General features: G+C 39.2%; 1 protein-coding gene across 1 annotated transcript in view; it reads right to left on the reverse strand.

Moving 5' to 3' along the window:
• LOC124277422 (CD109 antigen-like) overlaps positions 1 to 22,962 on the reverse strand; it is an 88,694-nt gene that overhangs the window by 945 nt on the left and 64,787 nt on the right. The window contains exons 2-35 of the mRNA XM_046713123.1: positions 22,432 to 22,488; positions 22,053 to 22,240; positions 21,710 to 21,735; positions 21,145 to 21,298; positions 20,843 to 20,913; positions 20,532 to 20,657; positions 19,341 to 19,386; positions 19,057 to 19,141; positions 18,788 to 18,896; positions 18,200 to 18,424; positions 17,836 to 18,063; positions 17,556 to 17,654; positions 17,326 to 17,388; positions 16,467 to 16,658; positions 16,143 to 16,292; positions 15,501 to 15,599; positions 14,959 to 15,028; positions 9,961 to 9,990; positions 9,054 to 9,177; positions 7,145 to 7,262; positions 5,698 to 5,811; positions 4,977 to 5,078; positions 4,477 to 4,605; positions 3,917 to 4,058; positions 3,595 to 3,771; positions 3,398 to 3,479; positions 3,125 to 3,281; positions 2,938 to 3,009; positions 2,225 to 2,402; positions 1,681 to 1,895; positions 1,118 to 1,267; positions 868 to 930; positions 597 to 706; positions 260 to 407 (exon numbers count right to left, since the gene is read on the reverse strand). Coding sequence (XP_046569079.1) covers positions 260 to 407; positions 597 to 706; positions 868 to 930; positions 1,118 to 1,267; positions 1,681 to 1,895; positions 2,225 to 2,402; positions 2,938 to 3,009; positions 3,125 to 3,281; positions 3,398 to 3,479; positions 3,595 to 3,771; positions 3,917 to 4,058; positions 4,477 to 4,605; positions 4,977 to 5,078; positions 5,698 to 5,811; positions 7,145 to 7,262; positions 9,054 to 9,177; positions 9,961 to 9,990; positions 14,959 to 15,028; positions 15,501 to 15,599; positions 16,143 to 16,292; positions 16,467 to 16,658; positions 17,326 to 17,388; positions 17,556 to 17,654; positions 17,836 to 18,063; positions 18,200 to 18,424; positions 18,788 to 18,896; positions 19,057 to 19,141; positions 19,341 to 19,386; positions 20,532 to 20,657; positions 20,843 to 20,913; positions 21,145 to 21,298; positions 21,710 to 21,735; positions 22,053 to 22,240; positions 22,432 to 22,481 — 4,092 coding nt within the window. The 5' untranslated portion in view covers positions 22,482 to 22,488. The remainder of the gene's footprint in view (positions 1 to 259; positions 408 to 596; positions 707 to 867; positions 931 to 1,117; positions 1,268 to 1,680; positions 1,896 to 2,224; positions 2,403 to 2,937; positions 3,010 to 3,124; positions 3,282 to 3,397; positions 3,480 to 3,594; positions 3,772 to 3,916; positions 4,059 to 4,476; positions 4,606 to 4,976; positions 5,079 to 5,697; positions 5,812 to 7,144; positions 7,263 to 9,053; positions 9,178 to 9,960; positions 9,991 to 14,958; positions 15,029 to 15,500; positions 15,600 to 16,142; positions 16,293 to 16,466; positions 16,659 to 17,325; positions 17,389 to 17,555; positions 17,655 to 17,835; positions 18,064 to 18,199; positions 18,425 to 18,787; positions 18,897 to 19,056; positions 19,142 to 19,340; positions 19,387 to 20,531; positions 20,658 to 20,842; positions 20,914 to 21,144; positions 21,299 to 21,709; positions 21,736 to 22,052; positions 22,241 to 22,431; positions 22,489 to 22,962) is intronic.

Consider the following 22,962-nt stretch of genomic DNA (forward strand, 5'->3'; position numbering starts at 1 on the left):
TATTTGAACAGAGATGGATTACGCTTTTTGACGGAAGTAATCTAAAACAGACGATAGCACTTTTCATCTAATAATGAGCCCTAATGTCATTTTACGATAAGACTGAACGACTCTTTCAAATCACTCATTTCACAGACTGACCATAACCCATGCTCTATTAGATTCCATTCCACATGCAAGTAAATGTATGGGTAAAGCACTACAGTATAACTTTTACTTTAAGAATCTTGGAACTGAAGTCAAAACGTCACAAACCCACCTCATCAAAGTATACAACCACGTTTGTACCACGTCTTTCAAATCTCTTCAGACCAGCAACGTTGCCCATTGAGGTCATATCTGGATCAAAGCCTGATGGGATAGATATCTCCATCACTGTCATTCCACTGGATCCCTCCTTCAGCCATCTTGAGGTGAAAAAGAGGAAAAACGCGTATTTTTTAAGGCGAAAGGACTGAAAAGACATAGATTTCAAATTAATGACATAGATTGTTTTACTTTCATAATCCAAATACTGTAACACGTCAAGACAGAAAAATCATTATTAACAGATATCACTCACATGACTGAAATAATGTTATTAATTGTGTTCTCACTTAGTGCAGGTCATCAGTTTGAAGTTGTTGATGGTGTCATCAAGCAGCACAGTGTTAATGTCAAAGGATGGGTCTCCGATTTCAGCATCAACGTTGAAGAACACATCCACCTGGAATGGAAATGCAGTCAGTATTGAGATACAGCATGTATTGTTCAAGGGATTTGCACACGTATTTGATGAATCCATTATTCAGTATTCGAATAATCAGATTCAGGTATTGACTAACTTACAATTAAAGCACTATGCTTAGGCCATTGCTTCATACTTACATCAGCATATGCAACACCTTTACCAGTAGCTGTGATGGAAACCTCTTTGGGGAATTTAGTCAGCTGGAAAACAAATCGTAAGCTAAGCTTTTAAAGAACGAGCTTCAGAGTATAAATACGCATGAGAAACGCCAAATTAAGTCTTTTTCAAAATTTCTCAAAGACAAATGCATGTACCATTTGGAATAGAACAACACTTGTATATGCTAACAAATTTTACATTATGCATATATGCTAGGTTTGAATCTACCTCTCTTGATTGTAAAACGAGAGCGTTGCTGTCAGTCACAGATATGTGCTGGGTGTCACTTCCGCTCTTGATGTCAACCTCAACTTGGAAACCGGAAACATGTGCACGTCGGGCATAGTCAGTTAGGGCGTGAAGTGCTACCATTGTGTCCTGTGATATATGAGGATCAGTAGAGTAAAAATTGAATTCCTTGATCATGCAATATGAACTGATTACAGTTTATATCAAACAACACTGACAATACACGCAAATGGTCACTAAGTACGACTTTAAAACAGGTGAGAAAATTTGTACTTAGATTTCCTTTGTGGAATGTCAATCGATGTTTTATTGTATATTTACATGATATCATTTTTTCAGTTCCGAACTTATGGACACAGCAATGACTTGAATTAACAATAATTATCACCTAGTATTCATACACGGCCTCAAGATACACCTTGAGCTAAATTAGGGCATCCTGTTCGACAAACCGAGCATATCTTTATAAAAATTGTACTATGAATTTGACTTTGGGTAGTGCTCCTGAAGGCTAAAAATCCTTTAACCGATTCAACACTGACCTGCGTTGAAGAAAAGCCGCCATATGGGTTCCTCTGTGAGGTCAGCCAGTTGGTTATTGGAAGACCTCCTTTGAGATCACCGCGTGCCGAGGATGCCAGAAGGCCATACGCTGTCATCTGAATGTCAATGGGCTGGGCGCGTGTGTGTGGAGGTGTCCAGTTTGTATAGTAAGTTGAGGAGGCGGTTGTTGGTTCCGTCCAGTGTTTCAGAGTACCTGATGATTAAGTGCCAATGTAGGAGAATGGAAAAATGGATTTACCACTGCATATGTGATCAGTACTCACCTTTTTAAAAGCAACGTTACTTTGGTTTGAGTTTTTGGTTTACACAAAATCAGTAAATACACTACGGTGTCTCTAGATCTCACTTTTTATGGAGATTGTGTCGCGGGTACGTATATGCAATCAGTTCCGGTGGATGATCATGACTTGCTATTCTCTTGCACAAACGGTTTATATTTGAAAACAACCATATGGTATGTAGTCTGGTGTAACTATTGTTCAAATTGTTGTGGGTATCAGTTGACACAATTCCAAAATGTACCTTTAACCTCAGCTGCGGCGTTGAGTTTGTTGAACGTGACATCCGCTACTGAGCTGCCAGCTTCAGACAATGCGTAGCTGACAATGGCAAGAGTGAAGGGATCCGTGATAGAGGAAGCCACTGACTCCAGGTACTTCGTGGCATTCACTGTGGCGTTTCCAAGCGTATACTCATACATCTGTCATGAAAACATATGTTTTCAAGCTCAATTCCACGTTTGATATGCTTCTATTGTTTCTAGTGCGATAGTGTGTTGTAGAAGCTACATATGAGAGACTCAGAAGGTTTGGATCCTCTGTAGTGTCATTGTTTCAAGATAGGTTAATGCAACATCAAACTGATTTTGTTCCATTTAAAATCTTGATATTTACATAATTTAGTGACGGCCAAATGATCAAACTTCTTCATAATTACATGTCCGTATTAAAACATATATATAGATCTGAAAACTCCTCTGTCGCATGTGTGTTGTTACATTCCGCTTGACACAGAACATCAACGAGGGTATTTCCAAATATGTCCTTACAGAAGTAAAATATTTCCAAATTTAGAAAAGCTTACTTAACTTACAGAAGCCAGTTCTATCCTTTCCCTCTTTAGGTTTTCAAAGGTTCATTTTCAGAAATGACAAAGACCGAAAAAACAATTGTTCACTGACATTTTTCCCACGTCAAAGAACATATGAGTCTATATGATGCTAAACCTACACCTACCCCATATCTACCAATGTCTTGATTTTCCAAGAAAGCCAGCAGCACCATGGATGTAAGAGAGGCTTTGGAAGTCTGAGGAAACAAAAGAAACACGATATTAAGGTACTAGACAAGGACCAACTGAGATGTGTGTAGTCAGGAAATATCATTATGGAAATGTTAATATTTCGTAATATGATGTCAGTACCTGCATCTGTCTGTCAAATACAAGTCCAGGCTCATTGAAGGATCCATCTAAATTCTGCCTCCCTGTCATCCAGTTAAGGGACCTCGCCAAAGTCTGATTTCCCACAAAAATGTAAGGCCTGGCTTGATGGAAACTTCGTGCTACAAATGCAGTCAGCCTTTGAAACAATGAAACAGTCATGCGTTAGACTAAGGTGTGAGTGAGCTGTTGCATGGGTGTCTCTGTTTACTTACTAAGTATAGAGCAGTTTATGTCTTTGAAAGGGAAACTCACCACATGTGTCCTGCCTCATCTCGGTCTCCGAAAGGACTGAACGATCCATCGTGTCTCTGATATGTGAGCTCCCTCTGGTAGCCTGAAAGTTATATAGGTGTTGAAAACCGGAAATTGGAAAAAGAAACATAACAATCACAAATAAACCTTTTGGTACCAATGCATCCAGTCATTAACTTAAAGAAAAATAATTTTACCAAGTTCGAGGTAGGTCATGATCCTGGACTCCAAGGCGGGTGTCATTTGCTTGGTTGTGTAAAGGTAATCCGCAATATATACATCCGGGGCAAAGGTCATCATGTTCTGTTCACCACAACCTGTGGGCAGAGCCAGAAGGTTCTCCAGGTTGTCGAGACTGGCGCCAATCAGGTCACCTGGAATACAGGCAATAGTTAATGTCCTTTTAAAGTCACCCAGTGTGTCACACCAATAAACCTTCAAACAAAATTGCAACATACCCACGGCCATAAAGTATATCAGTTTTATTCTTTACAACCAAATTTCACTGTTGCAGAATACCTGTCACTTTGACTCTGACTTTCTCTGATCCGGTTACTGCCTCTGATGGAAGTGACAGCGCCACATGTTGGTTGAAGTCAGGGCCTCCCGGTGTCAGCTCAATGAAGACAGGTGTGTTGTATTCTTTGGGGATCCCTTCCGCCTGGGATAAGAAGAAGATATAGCCTATACACTTTACACATAGCATAATGTTCATATCAATAGGGTAATGTGTAATGTAACAACTTTCACCCATCTATCCAGGAAACTATTTCTGTGGCGTGGTGGACAGACCATCTTGTTAGAATGGGGAACCTTTTTGGTTCGATTTTCTGACCACGTTATAACTTGTTGCTTGTTATTACTCAAGTCGGATAAAACAAAGGCTGATCAGCTTAGAGTGCAATATTTTTCAAGTCTACGTTAAACCCAATTTCTCCTCATGTAACCTCAGATCTGAGTAATGAAAGATCACCAGTACCCCATCTTTGTCATAATAGCTAACAATGAGGCTTGATGATTTCTTTGTCAAGAGAAATGAGCCCTACAGGATTTACGTCGTTAGTCAAACAAGTCATTACCTTGACATTGAGCTGTCTCCTGACAGCATCAGCGGCTAGAGTTGTCCGTGCTGACACCTCGATGTCGATAGCTCCCAGAGATGATGGAATGATAGGGAAGTACACAGTCTGGGGCTCGTTGGATTTGACCTTCAGCACAGAATGATATATTGTGGGAATGTGTGCAGACATATGCATTTAACACTGTGATAATAATTGTGTCTCACCCGGATCATCTCTTAGTATTGTAAAAAATGTACGGTCCCAAATTAACACTGTGCATATATTATCATGTAAAACACATCTAATCGAGACTTTCTTATTTCCGGCTTCAGAACTGATATTATGTTGAAGTAGAACATTTTATTATTAAGATGAAGGGGTTGAGTCCGAATTAGTCCGGTGAGCTGTGCTTGCAACACAGACTGATGCACCTCTAAAAAAAAGGCATGTTCATTTCTCGAACACCTTGAATGGTTCCATTTGCTAAAGAGTGAAAGTAAATTTAACACAACACTTACTGTGACATACTGTGTCTGGTCCTTTGATTCCTTGGTAGTTTTACCAGATCTGTCAACCACCACGTTGACGTAGTCCGAGGACGTAGGCAACGACACAAAAACCTATTGAACATACACATGATATTAACTGTTACTGATGTTTTCCAAGTACCTTTTATGGAACGTACGAGCTTCGAGGGTTTACACATTATCTGTGCAAAGTGAACTAATTTACACCTTGTGTAACTGTACAATGAGTAGCAATTAATCCGTAGTTCCCAGACGCGAAATATTTGTGTGAAAATGAAGACAAAATTGAGATATTCGCTCTACCGAACTATTTTGGTCAAACGTTTTCAGAACCAGGATGACCAGGATAGAAGATATCATATTTTATGCATTCTGAAAGTGTTCTTCTGAGCCGTGCCCTGCTGTGGACAATGAGAACAATAAACTGTCATGATTCAGATGCCATGATGAAGATGAGGCAGTGGAAATAGTTGCACCAATATCCATGACTGGATCGGTAATGTAAGGCTAGCCCCAATCGATAACATAAGGCAGGTATGCTCAGAAGATGAGGCAGTGGAAATAGTTGCACCAATATCATGACTGGATCGGTAATGTAAGGCTAGCCCCAATCGATAACATAAGGCAGGTATGCTCAGGAATGAATGATTTGGTCACATGTCGTTCTTATTTAATAACGTTTTCAAGTGACTGATTTAAACATGACGCTCACATCAACATCACTGGGCAGGTAGTTGAAGATACTGGCTTGAATGACGACCTGTTCTCCACGTAACACCGAGGTAGGCATGGACAAGCTCACGAAGAAGGGACTGAAGACACGCAGCTGAAGAAAGTACACGTATTGTGCGTTACGTTGCTCTGTATATGGACAATGTGGCACTTTTTGAGACAGTACGAAAGATTTCGTGGCTGCATTCTCAAAGCAAGTCCCAAAACATTCAAGGTAAATTAATTCTTACCACCTTTTTAGTCGAAGAATATATGTGCTTTTATGTATAGCTAGATTTGACTATAACAGCTAAAAGGATGGTGTAAATCCAGCTAGGGTCCATGCAAGAAGCAAATGTACTATTAGTCCCCAGGGTCCCTAATGTGGTGATCTGCCTTCAGTTGTTGGCGATCTATAGCCTGGTTTTATATCTTCATCGTTGTGTATAATTACTATATATTAGATTAAATTAATAGTTTTAAATTAATATCTGTGTTAATCTAGTTGTTTTGTTGTCTTTCACTGACAAATGTTTATAATTCACTGTTAATTATTATAAAACTATAACTTGATTTAGTCACGATATGGCTAAAATATTGCCGATGTGACTATAAATTGTAACTCACACACTCACTCATTTAACATACTCAACATGACACCCACCTGAAGATTGAAAATTACAGAAATATATGCTGAACTAGGATCCTAATTTCTCTTCAACGAAATGATATCTTGCAACAGTGTATTTTTTTGTAGCAGACAATTTCTATTTTCCTCCGTCTGAAGCATAATTATTTTTCCAAAATATCTGTGACAATTGGGGGTGGGGGAGGGTGGTGTGTGTGTGTGTGTGATGGGTGTGGGGTGTGTGTAAGGGTTGAATCCTGGACCAGAACTGCAATCATATATTTTTAAAAACAATCCCAAGGCCCTGGTCATGTATAATTGGGGTTGGTGTGCTGGTTGGAACAGTATCACATTTTGCTATTTTGACATACAGTCGTGCCCCCATTTCCGTTAATTCTTCTTCTACATTTTCACTGGGAGTTTCCTTTGCAAGAGGTTAATTCGGCTCGTATTGATACGGTCTAACATCCATGTCAAGAATGATATCAGGAACACATTTTACTGCTTCAGAATCCACGGTCACTGTCAAGTAAAATCAAAGAGGAAGCCATCGCCAATAGGCACATATGACGCCATGCCACGTGATACCCGCTTCTGCTCATGAACTGTCGGGTGTTTCCGTAAAAGGCGGAAATAGGAGTGCTTTTTTCACGTATCTATTTCTATTTTGCGATGTTGCGATTTTAATTGTTCAATGTTAATGATGAATGGTTTCTTTGAGAATGCTTTTACCCCTTTGAACCCTTGAACTTTTTGCCTTACTATTTTCATTTAAGTAGTACTGTTTTGAGGGAAGGATAAATACAACACATCATTGCACCTTTGTCGTAGACGGGGCTACACCAAGTCCTGTAGCGGAGTTGACAGCAAAGGCGCTGGCGATCCAGGAAGTGATAGTGTCAGGCACGGTGGTACTGATGGTGGCTTTACCGTCAGCACTGGACAAACAGACAACAAGCTGAATTGTAGATAAGAAACCGAGCACGTGTCATTCGTAAAAATTACTCATGGTAAGGCAAAGTAACTGTTCATCTGAAATCCTATAGAATACAAAAAAGAGGGGGGAGGTGGGGGGAGGGAGACGTTTTGTTTTCATTGCTGAGATCTGTGTGATGTACTCGATACACTGACAGTGCCATAATCAGTTTCATTAGGCTACACCGCCGTTCCAAAACATGGGTATACAGAATGTCAAGTCACAAGAATAAAAATGCGAAATTTCTCACTTCAATATCGTGTATGGCCGCCCCGCGCATTCACCACTGCCAAACACCGTCTCCTCATCGACTGCCTGATGCTTGTGAACACGTGGTTGGGGATTCTGCGCCATTGCGCTTGCAAGGCAGCGCCAAGTTCCTGCAAATTCTGAGGTTGGTTCCTAAGACCACGAAGCCTTCTCCCAAGTGCATCCCAAACGTGCTCTATTGGATTAAGGTCAGGGGACCTCGATGGCCAGTCCATGACGTTGATTCCAGCGTTTTGAAGGAAATTTCGTGTCAACATCGCGGTATGCGGCCGAGCATTATCATGCTGGAACCTGGGCCATGAGCCGCCATGAAAGGAACGAGTGCAGGGGTGAGCACCTGGTCGCGGTAAGCAGCAGCTGTGAGGTTTCCACGGATGACCAGAAGTCGGGAACGGTTGTTCCCACAGAAAGCACCCCACACCATGCAACTTCCGCCCCCGAATCTGTCGACTTCCTGTACACAACAGTGGGCATACCGTTCACGACGTCGTCTCCAGACTCTATGTCTGCTGTCCGCAAATCTGAGGGTAAACCTGGATTCATCGCTAAAGACGACTCGATTCCAGTCTCTCTGGGTCCATCGGAGGTGACGTTGGGCCCACAGCAGACGTTGACGTTGATGAAGTCAATATTGGCCCACGATATGGACGTTGAGAATGGAGATTGGCATCCCGCAACCGATTTCGAATGGTCTGTGAGGACAGTCGACCTCTAAACATCTCAGCCCTGGTGTAGCCGGCAGAAATCTGTCACGTAGGTGACGTAGGACGATTTGACGGTCTTCTGCTCGTGATGTCACACGTGGACGACCCGACCTTGGGCGATCAGAAGTGGTGCCAGTTTGTTGTAGACGACCTCGCAAGTCATACACAGTACGACGGCTGCATCCCATTGCTCTTGCGACGTCAATAACTGATCTTCCCGCTTGCAACATGCCAACGGCACGTTCACGTTGCACATTTGACAATCGTGGCATTTCAAGTAACGTTAGAACTGTGGTTTAAAAGTGTTTTTTCAGTTCTTGAGGCCAATGCAAACACGTGCATATGAAGAAAACTTCGATGCGAAGATCACGTGATCGACTGCACGTGCCAAACCTGATTTGGCACTAACGTCATTTGCACAAGGAATGGATGGGTTTGAGTGGGTTTTGCTAATGTTTTTCTAGAGTCGAAAGATAGGGATCCCATTTCGGATACAAAGATGTATCATCAGAGAAAAATTATTCATTATTTTTCAAATTACATTTTGTGAAGTTTCTTTTTTGACTCAGTATATGTCCACAATAGACGCAAAGGTGTTTGGGCGTTCTTCAAAACCTTCTTTGGTTGGAATGCAGAGAGCATAGGCTTGTTATTTAAAATGCCGTACATGTATAAAACAAATACTAACAGGGGTGAACAAAGTTTTATCATGTGCTGGATTAATGTAGCAGATTTCCGTATGATTTCCGTATGACCAGTTTGTCAAAGCCGTTTCCTACCCAACGGTCTTGTTGATCCACAGCCATGTTTCTGGGAATTCATGTCTGACCCTCTCCACCTCCATGACCTTCTGACTTTGTATAGGTCCTCCCGAAATTTGAGCCGACATCAGTTGGCTGTATTCTATGATACATCAGTTTTTATAGCCTTTGACTGACATTCAAAGTGGAGAGATTTTGTTAAACAAAACCGAAAGCATTTTCATAAGCATAAGAATTCTCGTAAGATTGTTTATAGTAGGATTCTGATTACACTATGAGTATGTGTTTATGAACAACTATTAAATGGCATCGGATGACATATTTGACACTGATGCATGAAATTTGGAAATATATTTATCCACATGGCTAACATAAACTTTTCAAAAGCTCTTCTGAGCCCTCGACTGTTGTAACCATCATCTGACAACTTTTGAGAAAGAGTTGTAAGACTCCTTACATCTTCATAGAAAGAGCATACTCGATAATACCTCAAAATTTGTAAACTATCAAAGTCTGTAGCTGCTCGAGTATTGGTGGACAAGATGGAAAACTGACTCTTGGAAAGAGAGTCACCCCGTGTTTTGTCGAGGGTTCATGCCACGTTCAAGTCAAACACCTTGGCCAAACTGACTAGTCTTGACTTCACGTACAAACCAAGAAAACACTTCTATTCACATGCACAAAGAAAAAGATAACCCGGAAGTGGAGCGCAGTTTTGCCAATGTTATGACCACTACCTGTCAAAACATTTAACCCAAATTTTACATTCATGTTTTCAATAAGAAAGTGCGACATTTCAGAAAATGTTTTCTCAATAGATGTTAGATGACCTTTGCTTTAAGTTTTTAATAGTTGTTCTTAACAATGTATAAATAATGAATGACATATTGGAGGAGAAATATATGTATAAATATATCACACTTACTGAATGAACAAAGTAATGGAAACGTTGTGCCTGCAAATATGAATCAGACAGTGTCATGTATATATATATATATATAAATATAAATATAAATATATATATACGGAACATCAAGCAATTACTGGTTTGACAAGGTTAGCCTCATTTATCTGCAGGGCGTTTATAACATTGATGAATGTGGCGTAGAACAACACAAAGAACATATCGCATAACAATGTGGACTCAAGAATATAACAGCATATTAGTATGGTGAGTGAGTGAATTAAAATTTATCGTCACATCGGCAATATTTCAGCAATATCATGACGGGAACAAGTGATGTTAACTTGTAAAAACCTGTCTACGAAGGACAGTAAAATAGCTAGATTATCACAGATTCGAATTTAAAACTAGTAATTAGATCTAAAACAGTTTAACTATAGATGACAATACAAGGTAAAAACAGGCTATATATTGCCAACAACTAAAGGTAGATCACCATACTAGGGACCATGAGGACTTACAGTACATTTGCTTCCTGCATGGACCCTAGCTGGATTTACACTATATGTTCAGCCGTTAGCAAGTTAGAAAATCTAGCCATACATTAAAAAGACACGTATTCTACGATTAAAAACGTGGAAAGTTTAAATTTACTTTGAATGTTTTGGGACTTAGGTATCCTCTCAGGAGGACAATGATTTTACAGTACTTTAACCCTCTTGAGGATACACCCACTCACAATCGAAGTTACTAATATAAACTTCCAAAAAGGAAATATTGATCTATTTACATCATTCAACAAATCTAATTCTTTTAAAAGTACAATAATTAAATGAGAATTAATATTATTGATAAAGATCCTTCATAGTTCGTGATTTGAAATAGATATCTCTTGTGATGGAATATTCAATGCAGTCAAGCAAGACATGCTTGACCGTGATTCTTTCATCACAAGGGAAGGAAAACGGAGGATCTTCGCCTTTCAATAAATATTCGTTTGTATATCTAGTATGGCCAATGCGACATTGTCGCATAATGACCTCTTCAAATCTGGACTGACAACCCAAATAGGTGTTACCAATATAGGGTTTTATTTCATGTAATGTATTAATACCTACTTGGGTGTCCCACTTCTTCTGCATCAGATCACGGATGTACGATCTAATGGTTGCTTTGTAATCAGATTACGGAATGAGAAGTGGTGTCACAGATGTGTTGAGTGCTGCCTTAGCAGCAAGATCGGCCATTGTGTTACCAGAAATGCCAACTTGGCTGGGTAACCAACAGAGGACGGTGTCGTATTGGCCAGTAGCACGATCATTATGTAATTCAATAATTTCAATTAAAAGTGGATGTTTGCAAGAAGATTTTAAATAGCCTGAAGGCAAGAACGAGAGTCTGAAAATATGATATATTGATTATATTTAGGATGATGTTTAATACATTTCAGCGCTGTTAATATGGCATTTGCTTCTGCTGTGAAAATAGAACCATTGCCTGGTAATCTTGAAGAGATTGTTCTGGATCCAATGACAGTGGCACATGCCACTGCGCCACCATCCTTGGATCAATCTGTAAATAAGGAGTTGTATGCATTATGTTTACTTTTTAATTGATTATACTCTTGTTTATATTGTAATTCATTAGTGTCTGCTTCTATAAATGTTGTCAGTGTCAGGTCAACTTCTGGTCTCACCAATTGCTGAGGAGGAGAAGAAAGAAGACGGGAAGGAAATATATATTTTCCAGCTCAATGCCTGCAGCGGAATTGAATGGTTTCATTTTTAGCCCAAGAGGCGGAACAAGAGAAGCCTTTTTGTTGTATAAATCCTCATAAAGAGGATTAAAGACACAGCCATAAGCAGGGTTCGACTGAGTAGAATGTAGTTTAGTAAAATACTGTAAAGATAATTTGATACGGCGTTGGTCTAGAGAAGGCTCGTCAGCTTCAACGTACATACTATCATCAGGAGAAGTTCGGAAAGATCCAAGACAAAGTCTTAGACTTTGGTGGTGGATAGAATCAAGTAGTTTCAAGTTACTTTTACAGGCTCCACCATATACGATGGAGCCATAATCAAGTTCGGATCGGATTAGTGATCTGTACAAATGAAGGAAGGTAGTTTGATCCCCTGCCCACTTTAAATTGGACACGACTTTTAATAGATCTAATGCCTTCAGGCATTTGGTCTTCAAGTACTTAATATGTGGTAAAAAGGTCAAATGTTTGTCGAAAATCAGTCCCAGAAACTCGGCTTCCTTTACAACGTTAATTGGAGAGCCATCAGGATCACTTCAGGATCTTTATGAGGCTTATATTTCCGACAAAAATGTATACATGGTCTCAAGTGACCATTTATGAATTTTATTTAAACAAATCTGTAATTGTCTCTCGATGGTATACATATTTTTACCACGACATGAAACGTTAAAATCATCCACAAACAATGACCCATCTATTGAGTCATTTAATACTTTTGAGAGACTATTGATTTTAATGCTAAACAAAGTAACAGACAAAATACTGCCTTGTGGAACCATCTGATCCTGATTATAATGGTCAGACAGGGTTGATCCAACACGAACTTGAAATTGTCTGTCTGCTAAAAACTTTGATATAAAGTGAGGCAAATGGCCCCTCAAACCGAAGTCATGTAAATCTCTTAAAATACCATGTTTCCATGTTGTATCATAAACTTTTTCTTGGTCGAAAAAGCATGCATGATCCCGGCCAGGCTTAGGTATTGGTACAACAATGGCATGACGCCACGAAGAAGGAAAATGCCCTGTTGTCCAAATATTATAAAAAATGATCAGAAGGGTTTCAGGACATGCATTGGGTAAATGTTTCAGGATCTGATGTTGGATATTATCAGCACCTGTTGCCGTATCATGAGCTTGTGCTAAGGCAGTATTCTGCTCATGTAGTGAAAATACTTCATTATTATCTTCACCATTAGGCTGAATCAAATCTGGAGCATTGACAAACAATTCTGATTTCAAGTTGTCAGCATGGCGTCATTAAAATTCCACCTTGTTGTAGGTGGGTCATCATTCGGGATTACAGCTGAAAGTATGGTGGGGAAATGGTCACTTCCACACGGGTCATCATGGACTGACCATTCGAATTCGTTATAAATATTTGGATCTGTGATCGACAGATCGAGTTCAGAATAAGAATAAGTAAATATGTGACAAATCCATCATTAAATATGCATACATCATTGTTTGAAATGAAGTCCTCAAAAAATCTTCATTTAATGTTGGTTTCGGTACTTCCCCACAGAGGGTTATGTCCGTTAATATCACCCATGATTATAAATGGTTTAGGAAGCTGGTCAAAAAGATCCTGAAGGCCAGACTTCTGAAGATTTGAAGACGGAGAAACATACAAAGAACAAAGTGTAAAGGTTATTTGTAAAGTCAGACGGACAGCAACAGCTTGAAGATTGCTGTTAAGAGTAACCGGGCTATGGATAACACCTTGCCTCACGAGAATAGAAGCGCCGCCAGTTACTTTATTCAAAATTCTCAGTACTTTTCAGGTATATCTCTTGTAAACTAAAAGCCGATGGTTTAATATCTTGCGATAATAATTGTAGATCATTAAAATGTTCCTAAGGCCTCTGCAGTTCCATTGTAGTAATTTCATAAATCAAATTTAAGGAGGTTCAACTGGAGATCGTGAGCGCATGGAACTGCAGTTCCTACACCCTGTATGTGAGTGAGTGATCTCCATATCAAGTAGGTCAAATGGATTTTGAACCGTCACAGGAGGTGTCGACGAAGGAGACTCTTCCAAATGTTGAAGAGCTCTGGTCTTTCTTCTCATTTTTATCTTTTCCTATTTGACAGGTGGACAACACTCTCTGTTGCCTGTGTTGAATTAATATCATCTGGCTGTGGTTCCTCAGTCTGGGATGCTGATGAGTGTTGACAATCTTGTGATATTGAAGTATTGTCACTCAAGTTAATCGGAGTTGCATGTACCCAGGATATGACAGTCTGACAGGAAGTTGAAACTGTTTTTTTAATAGATGTCGAAACAGAAGAAGAATCTGTCGCCGAATGTTTGACCAATAGAAGAGTTTGACTGAGCCTTAACTAATTTCTTCGCCTCAAAGTACGACATGTTATTCGCGCATTTGATTTTGAGAATTTGGCTTTCATATTCAAACTTTGGGCAAGATTTAGACGAAGCCAGATGCTCACCACTGCAATTTGCGCACTTGATGTTACCAGTGCAATCGGTACTGTCATGGGTTCCACTGCAGCGTGAGCAGATAGACTTGCCAGTACATGATCTTGCACCATGGCGAAACTTTTGGCAATTATAACACCGGAGTGGATTTGGTCCATATAGCTCCACTCCGATATTACAATATCCAGCCTTAATAGATTGAGTAAGTATAGTCAGACCAAAAGTGAAGAGGTAAGTGTTTGTTTTTATCACGTTTTCTTCAGACATATCTGATAAGCAACGCGACCTGTCTCTTACAATACCTCTTCAAGTGTTCAGTGTCTTGTGAACCGAGACAACGACCTGTTTGTTAACAAACTGCTGCAATCCCAGCAGATGAGCAGATTGCTATCGTCGTATACATTCTACCAAAAGTGAACCGTTTCGGAGGCGAGTGAAACCACCCGTCTAGGTGAAGTAAGAGACGAAGTGGTGTGTTGGGCAACAGGAACACATGGTCCTGGTTCCAGTGCCCTCAACCACTAGACTCCTGTCCTTCGCCGACACAGGGGCGCAACCCACTGCAAACAGGTTGCCCAATTCGGTCTAAGCCAGCAATGGGGGTGCTGTGGACCAATTATACCCCGGGTCCACATGGGGGATTGAAGATCTCTTAGCAGCCACCACGAGGACGTGGCTCTTCACGGGTGCCTCATATAAGTATAAATGTCAAGCTGAGCTGCTGTTGATTACTGACCAAGCCTGTTTGTTCAGCCTGCTTTTCTCTTCGAAATTATGTGTCGTTGACTATGCATTCATAAATGATGAAATATACTTACCGAACCCATAATATCCGTAATGGTGGACACTGAAGTATATACCATCAGAGAGTACATTAAGTCCTGCTTCCTAAGGCGAGACAATAACATAAATTAAAAGTACATTTTTCAGTGAATGATATATTCTGGACAATTATTTGTGCATAATTTAATGAATCTCGAATCAACTGTATTGTTAAATCTTTTCATGTCATAATCAACTTATCATACTTTCATTGCCCCACAAAAATTTAAAATTATAAATGAAGACTTCATACATAATTTTGCGCCGATAAAATCTCTGAAATTTCTCTGGGAGCTTCACTATATACATTATGACCGCTGCGAAAATCATCTGAAACTTCAAGATATGAGGCTTATATTTTCCTTCAAATATGGAAAACGATACACTCTTGATTTTGATCTATTTTATAGATAAAGTTAACTAACAGACATGAAACATGTTCATAATATGTCATATAGGACAAACAAAATGTGATAAGACATGAAAATTGTAAGTAAATATTTCGTGAAATAAATACAGTTACTAAACTACCACGTACCGAGAAGACATCATCTGGGCGTGGAGAACTACACATACTGGGTACATGAAATTCTGTGTCAGTTTGTCTAGAGCTGTATGTCTTTAGTTCATCAGCAACCTGTACAGGAAAAGTAAGCATTTACTGGTTTATATAACTAGTGTTAAATTTCAAATTTCCTAAAAGTGAAAGTCTTCTCCACAAGAAGAATTAGAACATGTCTCTTCTATGAATGGTTCCTTGTCTGTAAGGGTACAGGACAGCCACATTGGTCTTCGACAAACTAATTCCACATACAGATGTCCCAAACGTGTTGTGATCCGGCACTGAGACACTTTTATCAGCACAGTGCATTGACATCGGTCAAAGGGACAAACTGACTTGGTTGAAATATTCCAAAACCAACATAGCTATATGGTCATATTGCTTTTACAGAAGAATTGTCATTGTGAAATCTGATTTATGTAATTACTTGTATACGCTAGCATTTCATTGTGTTGCTGGTTTGTTTGGGGTTGTCCTTCAATCTGATCAGTACTCATTCATCAACACATGTTTCATGCATTTTCTAATGCATAATATCTATATATGCAAGGCAGTGATCCTTTTAAAAAAAGTTTCTAGTAATTAATGTTGCAAAGATACGAAACTACGTGCTCTAACCTGCTCTGTGGTAATGTCATTGCCGGACTTGAGAAGAAGAACACTTTGGTCGACAGCAAGGACATTGACAGATGACATTGGATCAGCGCTAACCATGACATCAATGTTGTCATGAGGCATGGAGTCGTTCTTGCTGAAGTCAATGGACACCTGAAATAAAGGATCGGTTTACTTTGAAGTGATCATGTGGAAAATGCGTTATAGCTCAGGATGGACACCTGAAATACAATATTAGTTAACATTGAAGTGATGAAGTGGAAAGTATGTTATAGTAGAGGATTACCTCACCACCCATTGTTTATCTGACTAAATACCACATTTTACCTTGTTGTCAAAGACTTCGTCGACACTGGAACTAAGACTGTCAGCAACAACATCACCAGATTTCCTGACGTAGTAAGCGATGATGTGAGCTTCTGGGGCCATTGCTGCAGATATGGGGACATTGAAGTGAACAGGGTTTTGTCCTCCAACAGCAACTTGGTCAATAAGGACAACAGTACCCCGGGATAGCACCTATAAACACAATAATATCTGTTCTATAGTCTGTTAAGTACAACTTGTGAATGACACTTATGTGATTAGACAGTATATCCTCGACCTGAATCCAGCTTTCCATAGGTGACATTGAAATATTACATTCTGTATTTCCATGGACCCTAGTACGGTGATCTACCTTTAGTTGTTGGCAATGAATAGCCCATTTTTACATGGTATTGTCCAAAATAGTTGTCTACATTTTAAGATATATGCCAGCTAGTTTTAACCCATTTTGTGATAATGTAGTCATTTTACTGTCCGTCGTTGACAGGGTTTTATAAATTATGTGTATTTATCATGAATATAAAATTTGTTTTACTCACGATATGGCTGAAATATTGCCGATGTGACTTTAAATCTTAACTCACTCACTCACTTTCTGTATTTCGAGTTTCGATGTTACGTTATTTAAATTATGTGCATGTGATGGAAATATGAAGGTATTCGTAGTTAATTTGAATTGTTAAAATTGCAGAAAAGAATTCACCTGTACATGATATATCTAAAGTCCAAGTCTGCGTGAATGATATGTCATCGTTTGAATGTTCAGTCAATGCCACACAAACACATCCTGTTTCATTTTCTTCTGTATTCAGGTTAAAATGATTCAGACTCTGTTTGTAATTGTTTACCAGCAGATTACCTGGTATGTTATGAAAGGTACATCTTCTGTCATCTCAATGCTGAACATAGCCGTCTGACCCGCCTTAAACAAATCCAAGACATTTTGCAATAATGCATATTTTAATAAATTACAAGAAACTGAGAAAAACGTCGACAATTAATCAAGCCCTTGTTAAATGATATTAACCCCAGTTAAGTTCGTATTTCACATTAAAAGTTCATGCATACTTATAGTGTATTGTTGCCTACCCTGAGCCCCTTGCTGGTGAGTGTGAGCTGCAAGAAGTTGCCACTGAAGGACATTTTCTGCAGGACAGATAAAGTGTCGGATGCCTCATTGTAGTGAACCTGAAATGAATATTGTTGTGAGCATTTATGACAGAAAACATCAAGTATATCACATTTCAATTCTGGTTGGGATCATGCAATTGTCAACAATCAAATGCAACATATGGTGGGGGTGGATAATTATATTTATGGGCATTGTAATTATAACCAAAAGATTTTTTGTTATGTTTTCATATCCAACCTTGACGCTAATTCTAGTGGTGTTCTCAGGGATGCGCAAATCCACGGGGATGATGCCGGAGGCTGGGATGGTGTAGTTTTTGGGTGGGAGGCCGTAGTTGCCGGTGAAGGATGAGTAGGAGAACTCGGACTGGTCATCTTGGACAATACGGTATGTGACACAGGTGTACACTCCCACCGGACTGCTGAGGTCTGTCACAGGGCGACCATCTTGTTGGGACACCTTGATCTGTTGTGTAATGTGGACATTGAAAATAGAGCTAAATATAATATATTGTATAACTTACATCTAAAAGTGAAGTATTTAAAGGTTTCGAGGACTTTCAATCGTCACTTTGTAGGTATGCTATCATATTTCAACTCACATATGCCGTATATGGAAGTTTGGGTGAGAAAGTTTTCGGACTTGAGTTGAGGACTTCAATCTTGTAGGGATATTGGTGGTATTTCACAGAGCTGGACCCGTTCAGCCTCACGCCCGTCAACTCCTCCTTCACGATGGCGACAACAACGACGGTTTGTTCATTTAGATTGCTCTGGAGACGCTTGATATCGGCAACAGGAATGTCAAATTTGGCTTCCCCGTCAATCTGTTAATTTTGATCAAACACAATATATTATTCATGATTCTGATTTGTCTTGTGGACAAAACTTTTATGACTGATATTGGCCTTTTCGCACTTTTTAGATGCCTGGCGTTACAAAATACATTATTTGTGCAGGTATTTGACAATTTCATCAGAATGTAACTAAACTGTTTCCCCTTTCGAAATTTTCTTATCTATTATCTTTGATTCGAAATTATAATTTCAAGTTATGCTATACGTACTCTGTATCACAAACAAAGAGCAAAATGGATCGTTCACATGAATAGAAGGTTTATCTAAAATTTCACCAATTCATTTTTTTTATTAAAATGGGGATACGGGTAATCTCATAGTTTGTCAACCTACGGGAAATGCCAGTTCGACATATTTGGGAGGTCTTCCACAGTAGTCGGTAGCGACATTCATGTATGTATGTAACTCCACCATACCCTTCACTGGTTGTCCAAAGGTGTATCTGTAACAGAAATGCAGATATTTTTTCAATGTAGAAATGGAACTGGTATGTACAGGTAAAACGACCCAATAACCAAGGTTACATTTAGCAATATGAAACCACAATATGTTGTACTCTGAGAGATGTGAAATTCAAACAAGGATTTGATGAAATGTCTCACTTTGCTTTCACTGTTCCAGACATCTTTGTATCGGAGGTCAGGGAGAACGAAGGAAGATCAACTTTGACTTCAAAGCGGGGCAGTTCTAAAACCAGAAACATCAATTTGGATGTCAATGTTAATATCTTACTGAAAACTACATGCTCACATATATGAAAAGTGTCGTTTTTTAAACACATCAATCCCCTATCTTATTCCGATTTGCGCATTTGTTTTACCTCTCTGAAATTAGTTAAGCATTAGTTTAAATTGTTAACAGAAGAGAACAATACAGTCATACTTACGGTATTCCGCAACTGTAAAATTTTTAGACGTTACACTTACTTGGTCCTGAATAAAAAACCACATTTTCATCTGAAAATGCTTCAGAAGAAGCAAATATAAATATGAATGCTATTTTCAAGGCGTGATGATATATATTTAACGACGCACTCATCAATATCCGTGCAATATGAAGGCATTCTGTAAATATACTGGACAAATAAGTTAGGGATATTGGTATTTTTGTAATTGATATTATATCAATGTGTCAATGAATCCATACATCATTATTCATAATTTCAATATATCCCTAACTATTTTTGTCCAGTATAATACTGTCTGGACAAGACAATCACACCGTGAGCATCGATCTTCGCCAGTGGGACACATAACATGAGTAAACTAAGTAAGCGAGTCCGATATCGTCCCGTTATTCCCCTTTTCCAACAAGCATGGGTTACTGAAGATCAATTCTTCACGCATGTTCACAAATATGTAATGGCAAGAAAATTAACAAAAAATTCTTGATGTCCATGAATGCCATTTGTGATGCATTGACGATACTCAGTAACTCATGTATGATAATCTGAAGAAGCTTTTTATCTTCAAAATTCTGTAGACCAACGCATTTCTATGTCGGCCACTTGATGTGGGAGCTACATAACCAAGGGTGACTTCAGAATTATATATCTGACAGTTCAGTGGTCTTTCAAAATATGTTTGAGAAGATCTTTAAATGCAATTTACAGTCCTCAGACAAACAGTCCTGAAAATACTGGTGTCACACTATTTTCCCCTTCTTAACCTTGTTCGTAGCACAGCAACACCTTTTTGAAAATTTAACAAATGACAATTAAAGGTGTTGTTTCTTATTCTAGGGGACAATTATATAGGCATTAAGAAGGAAATGGAGACAAATCTATCAGAATTTCTGTATGTTGTGCATATATGTTGAATTTTTAGGTACGGCAAAAGAACCAGTGTGTTAAGAACAACAATTTTGGTATTTTGTGGGCAAACGTAATGTTTCGATGTTTGGGGGATTCATATTCTACGGTTACAGGGGTGAACTTTCCAAGAATTGAACTAAGAAGGTTTTAGATTCGCAATGACCAATCATTTCAAAGGTAACCAGTCACAGAATCCTACGTGCTGCAAAATAATTCTAAGACAGGGACATAACGTGTGTCTAAAGATTAATAAATATAACCAACTGCTGGTGAAACTCGTAGAGCCCAGTCTCCCAGAACAGTCTTATCTGCCAACTGGAACTCCCCAGCCACAACTCCAGAAGATTCATGGAGAGCCGCCCACTCCTTCAGGATATTGTTGTTTGGATCCTGTAGTATAGATTAAAGTTCTTTATCTTTGTCATGTGCACTTACAATTCACTGACAAAATTCTATATTTCGAAAGAAATTGTTCCAGAATATTAAACAACAACCATGTAAGGTGTATAGTTATGCAGTTGCCCCTATTTATTACATGATTATGTGTCAGTTATGATATTGTATTTCAAACTTACAACAAGGGATATGTCGAAACTCCCTGTGTACACTTGCAAACTTGGGTACACACCAAACGCTCGGAAATGAACTGCAGCAGAGAAAGAATAATCACTAGTTCAGGTGCTTATTAATATTATGGATAGCATGCCTGTCTAGTGTATATCCAACCTGAAGCCAAGGCAAACCGAAGGATTCGCCAGTTACACGTGTTTATACAAGCAAAATATCATCTTTCGAGTAACATGGCTTAAGAGTAGTAAAAAGACAAAGAAACTGATGACTTTATAGTGCCATAAATTGACATCAATTTTCCGCTCACCCATCTGTCCTGGCTTGTACAAGGCCTTGTCGGTCTGTACCATGACAGAAATATACTTGGAACGGAGGAAGAGGGACGTTTCTCGTTCAAACTGCAGAGCTCCGCTACCTCGGACATGGAGACGGTAACTTCCATCAGTGATGTCCCTTGGCACCTGGAGACAGAATATACTGGTTGATATGTAACATGAAGATGAAGATTAAAACATTTATATGGTTTCGCATATATCTCTGTGTATAAAACTGTTGCTATTGTATTACATATGACATTATATAAGTAAGGTGTGCACTCCCACAATTGTCATCTCACATTACATCAAATTCAGCAGTTGTCTAAAGATCACTTTTCACTTGAGATTTATGAAGCTCACTCTCTATTCTCACTATATTGCTATAATCCCTCCTTTGTACCATAGTACCATTACATTTGTATTGTTTTTGTAATTCCTTTGCAGTAAATTATACTGAGTTGTAAAGTTAGTTCATTTTAGAATACAGTAGTGAATTGTGCAATATTTCCTGTTGTTTTATTGATCTGACACCACTGACTGATTTTGTATACTTACATTCAGTGATATCGTCCCAGTCGTTCCTGAAATGCAAGATGGAATAAGTGCTTAGACATGATTGTTTTTCTCAGCCAGTTAGTTTCGATATGAATATATCCAGTCGAGAGAATTTGCTATCACGGTCAAAGTGCAAATTTAATTGGTTGGAAACTTCAATTTCATAAGGACAGTGACCTCTGGTGAGAGATTTCTACAACGGACAAAACACGACCGATAACTAACAAAAGTGCGAACGAACCGGCCTTAACGTGATTTCACATTTTCAGACAGTTTTCCTTTAAAGGATAGGTTGCACTGCCACACTAGAATCAACCACAGTTAACGCTGTATGATGTCTCACCTTTAGTAAAGTCGCCTTTGGCCATCATAACAGGGATCCTGAAAGAGTTGGTGTAGTTGTGCCATATGCGTTGCAGCTCTACTTGTACATGGACGGTGTTGGTGGTGTTGAGGATGTCGATGCTGACGTTAAATGGCATCCCACGTTGCAGATACTTGGAGGACGTTATGAGATACGACCCTCGGGAACTAGAATAGCAGTAAAAGTGAACCAGTTTGCTAACATAAACTGAATATTCTCTGGAGCTGTCGATTTATATTTACTACAACAGGCGGTACTCTTGATGTCAATGACTGATTGTCTGGTCCCGACTGTATTATTCACAGGCCAGCCTCGTGGAATATTGCTGAGTACGGCATTAGACAACAAACAAACGAACCTTTCGGCCGTGGTGAATCCTATTCCGACTACTAACAGAAGCCACAGCATGATGATACTGAAAATTGAAAACAGATAGATATCCATAAATTCCGAACATTAATTACAGCATCAATGCAATAATCCCCGCACAGACTGAGGGTCCAGACAAAATTTGAATTCAATAATACACTCGTGGTTGTTATCTAACTAGAACCAGATGTTTACACTATAAGGCAGCCTACCCATCCAAAGTGGCAGTATCCTATTGTACGTGAAGGTCAGGGTCGATGTGCATTGATAACTGCCCAAAACTTGAAAATAGATCTCTTCATGTGTTAGCCTTTTTTGACCGATTACCATCTGTGACATAAGTTGTCATGTTAAATTTGCCGAAAGTGCATCTTAAAAACGGGTCAGTGTTTAGTTACGGTGCCTGTGAAGATTCAGGCTGGTACTCTGGTTTGGCAGTCCTTGGTGTCCAAAGCCGCTAAGTGTCATCGTATCAGACATGTTTTGTTCAGACAATATTATTTACAGAAAGCCGCCATGT

This window comes from Haliotis rubra, unplaced genomic scaffold (genome assembly GCF_003918875.1).
Source record: "Haliotis rubra isolate DU_JTF1 unplaced genomic scaffold, ASM391887v1 Scf221, whole genome shotgun sequence".
NCBI classification, from domain to species: Eukaryota; Metazoa; Mollusca; class Gastropoda; order Lepetellida; family Haliotidae; genus Haliotis; species Haliotis rubra.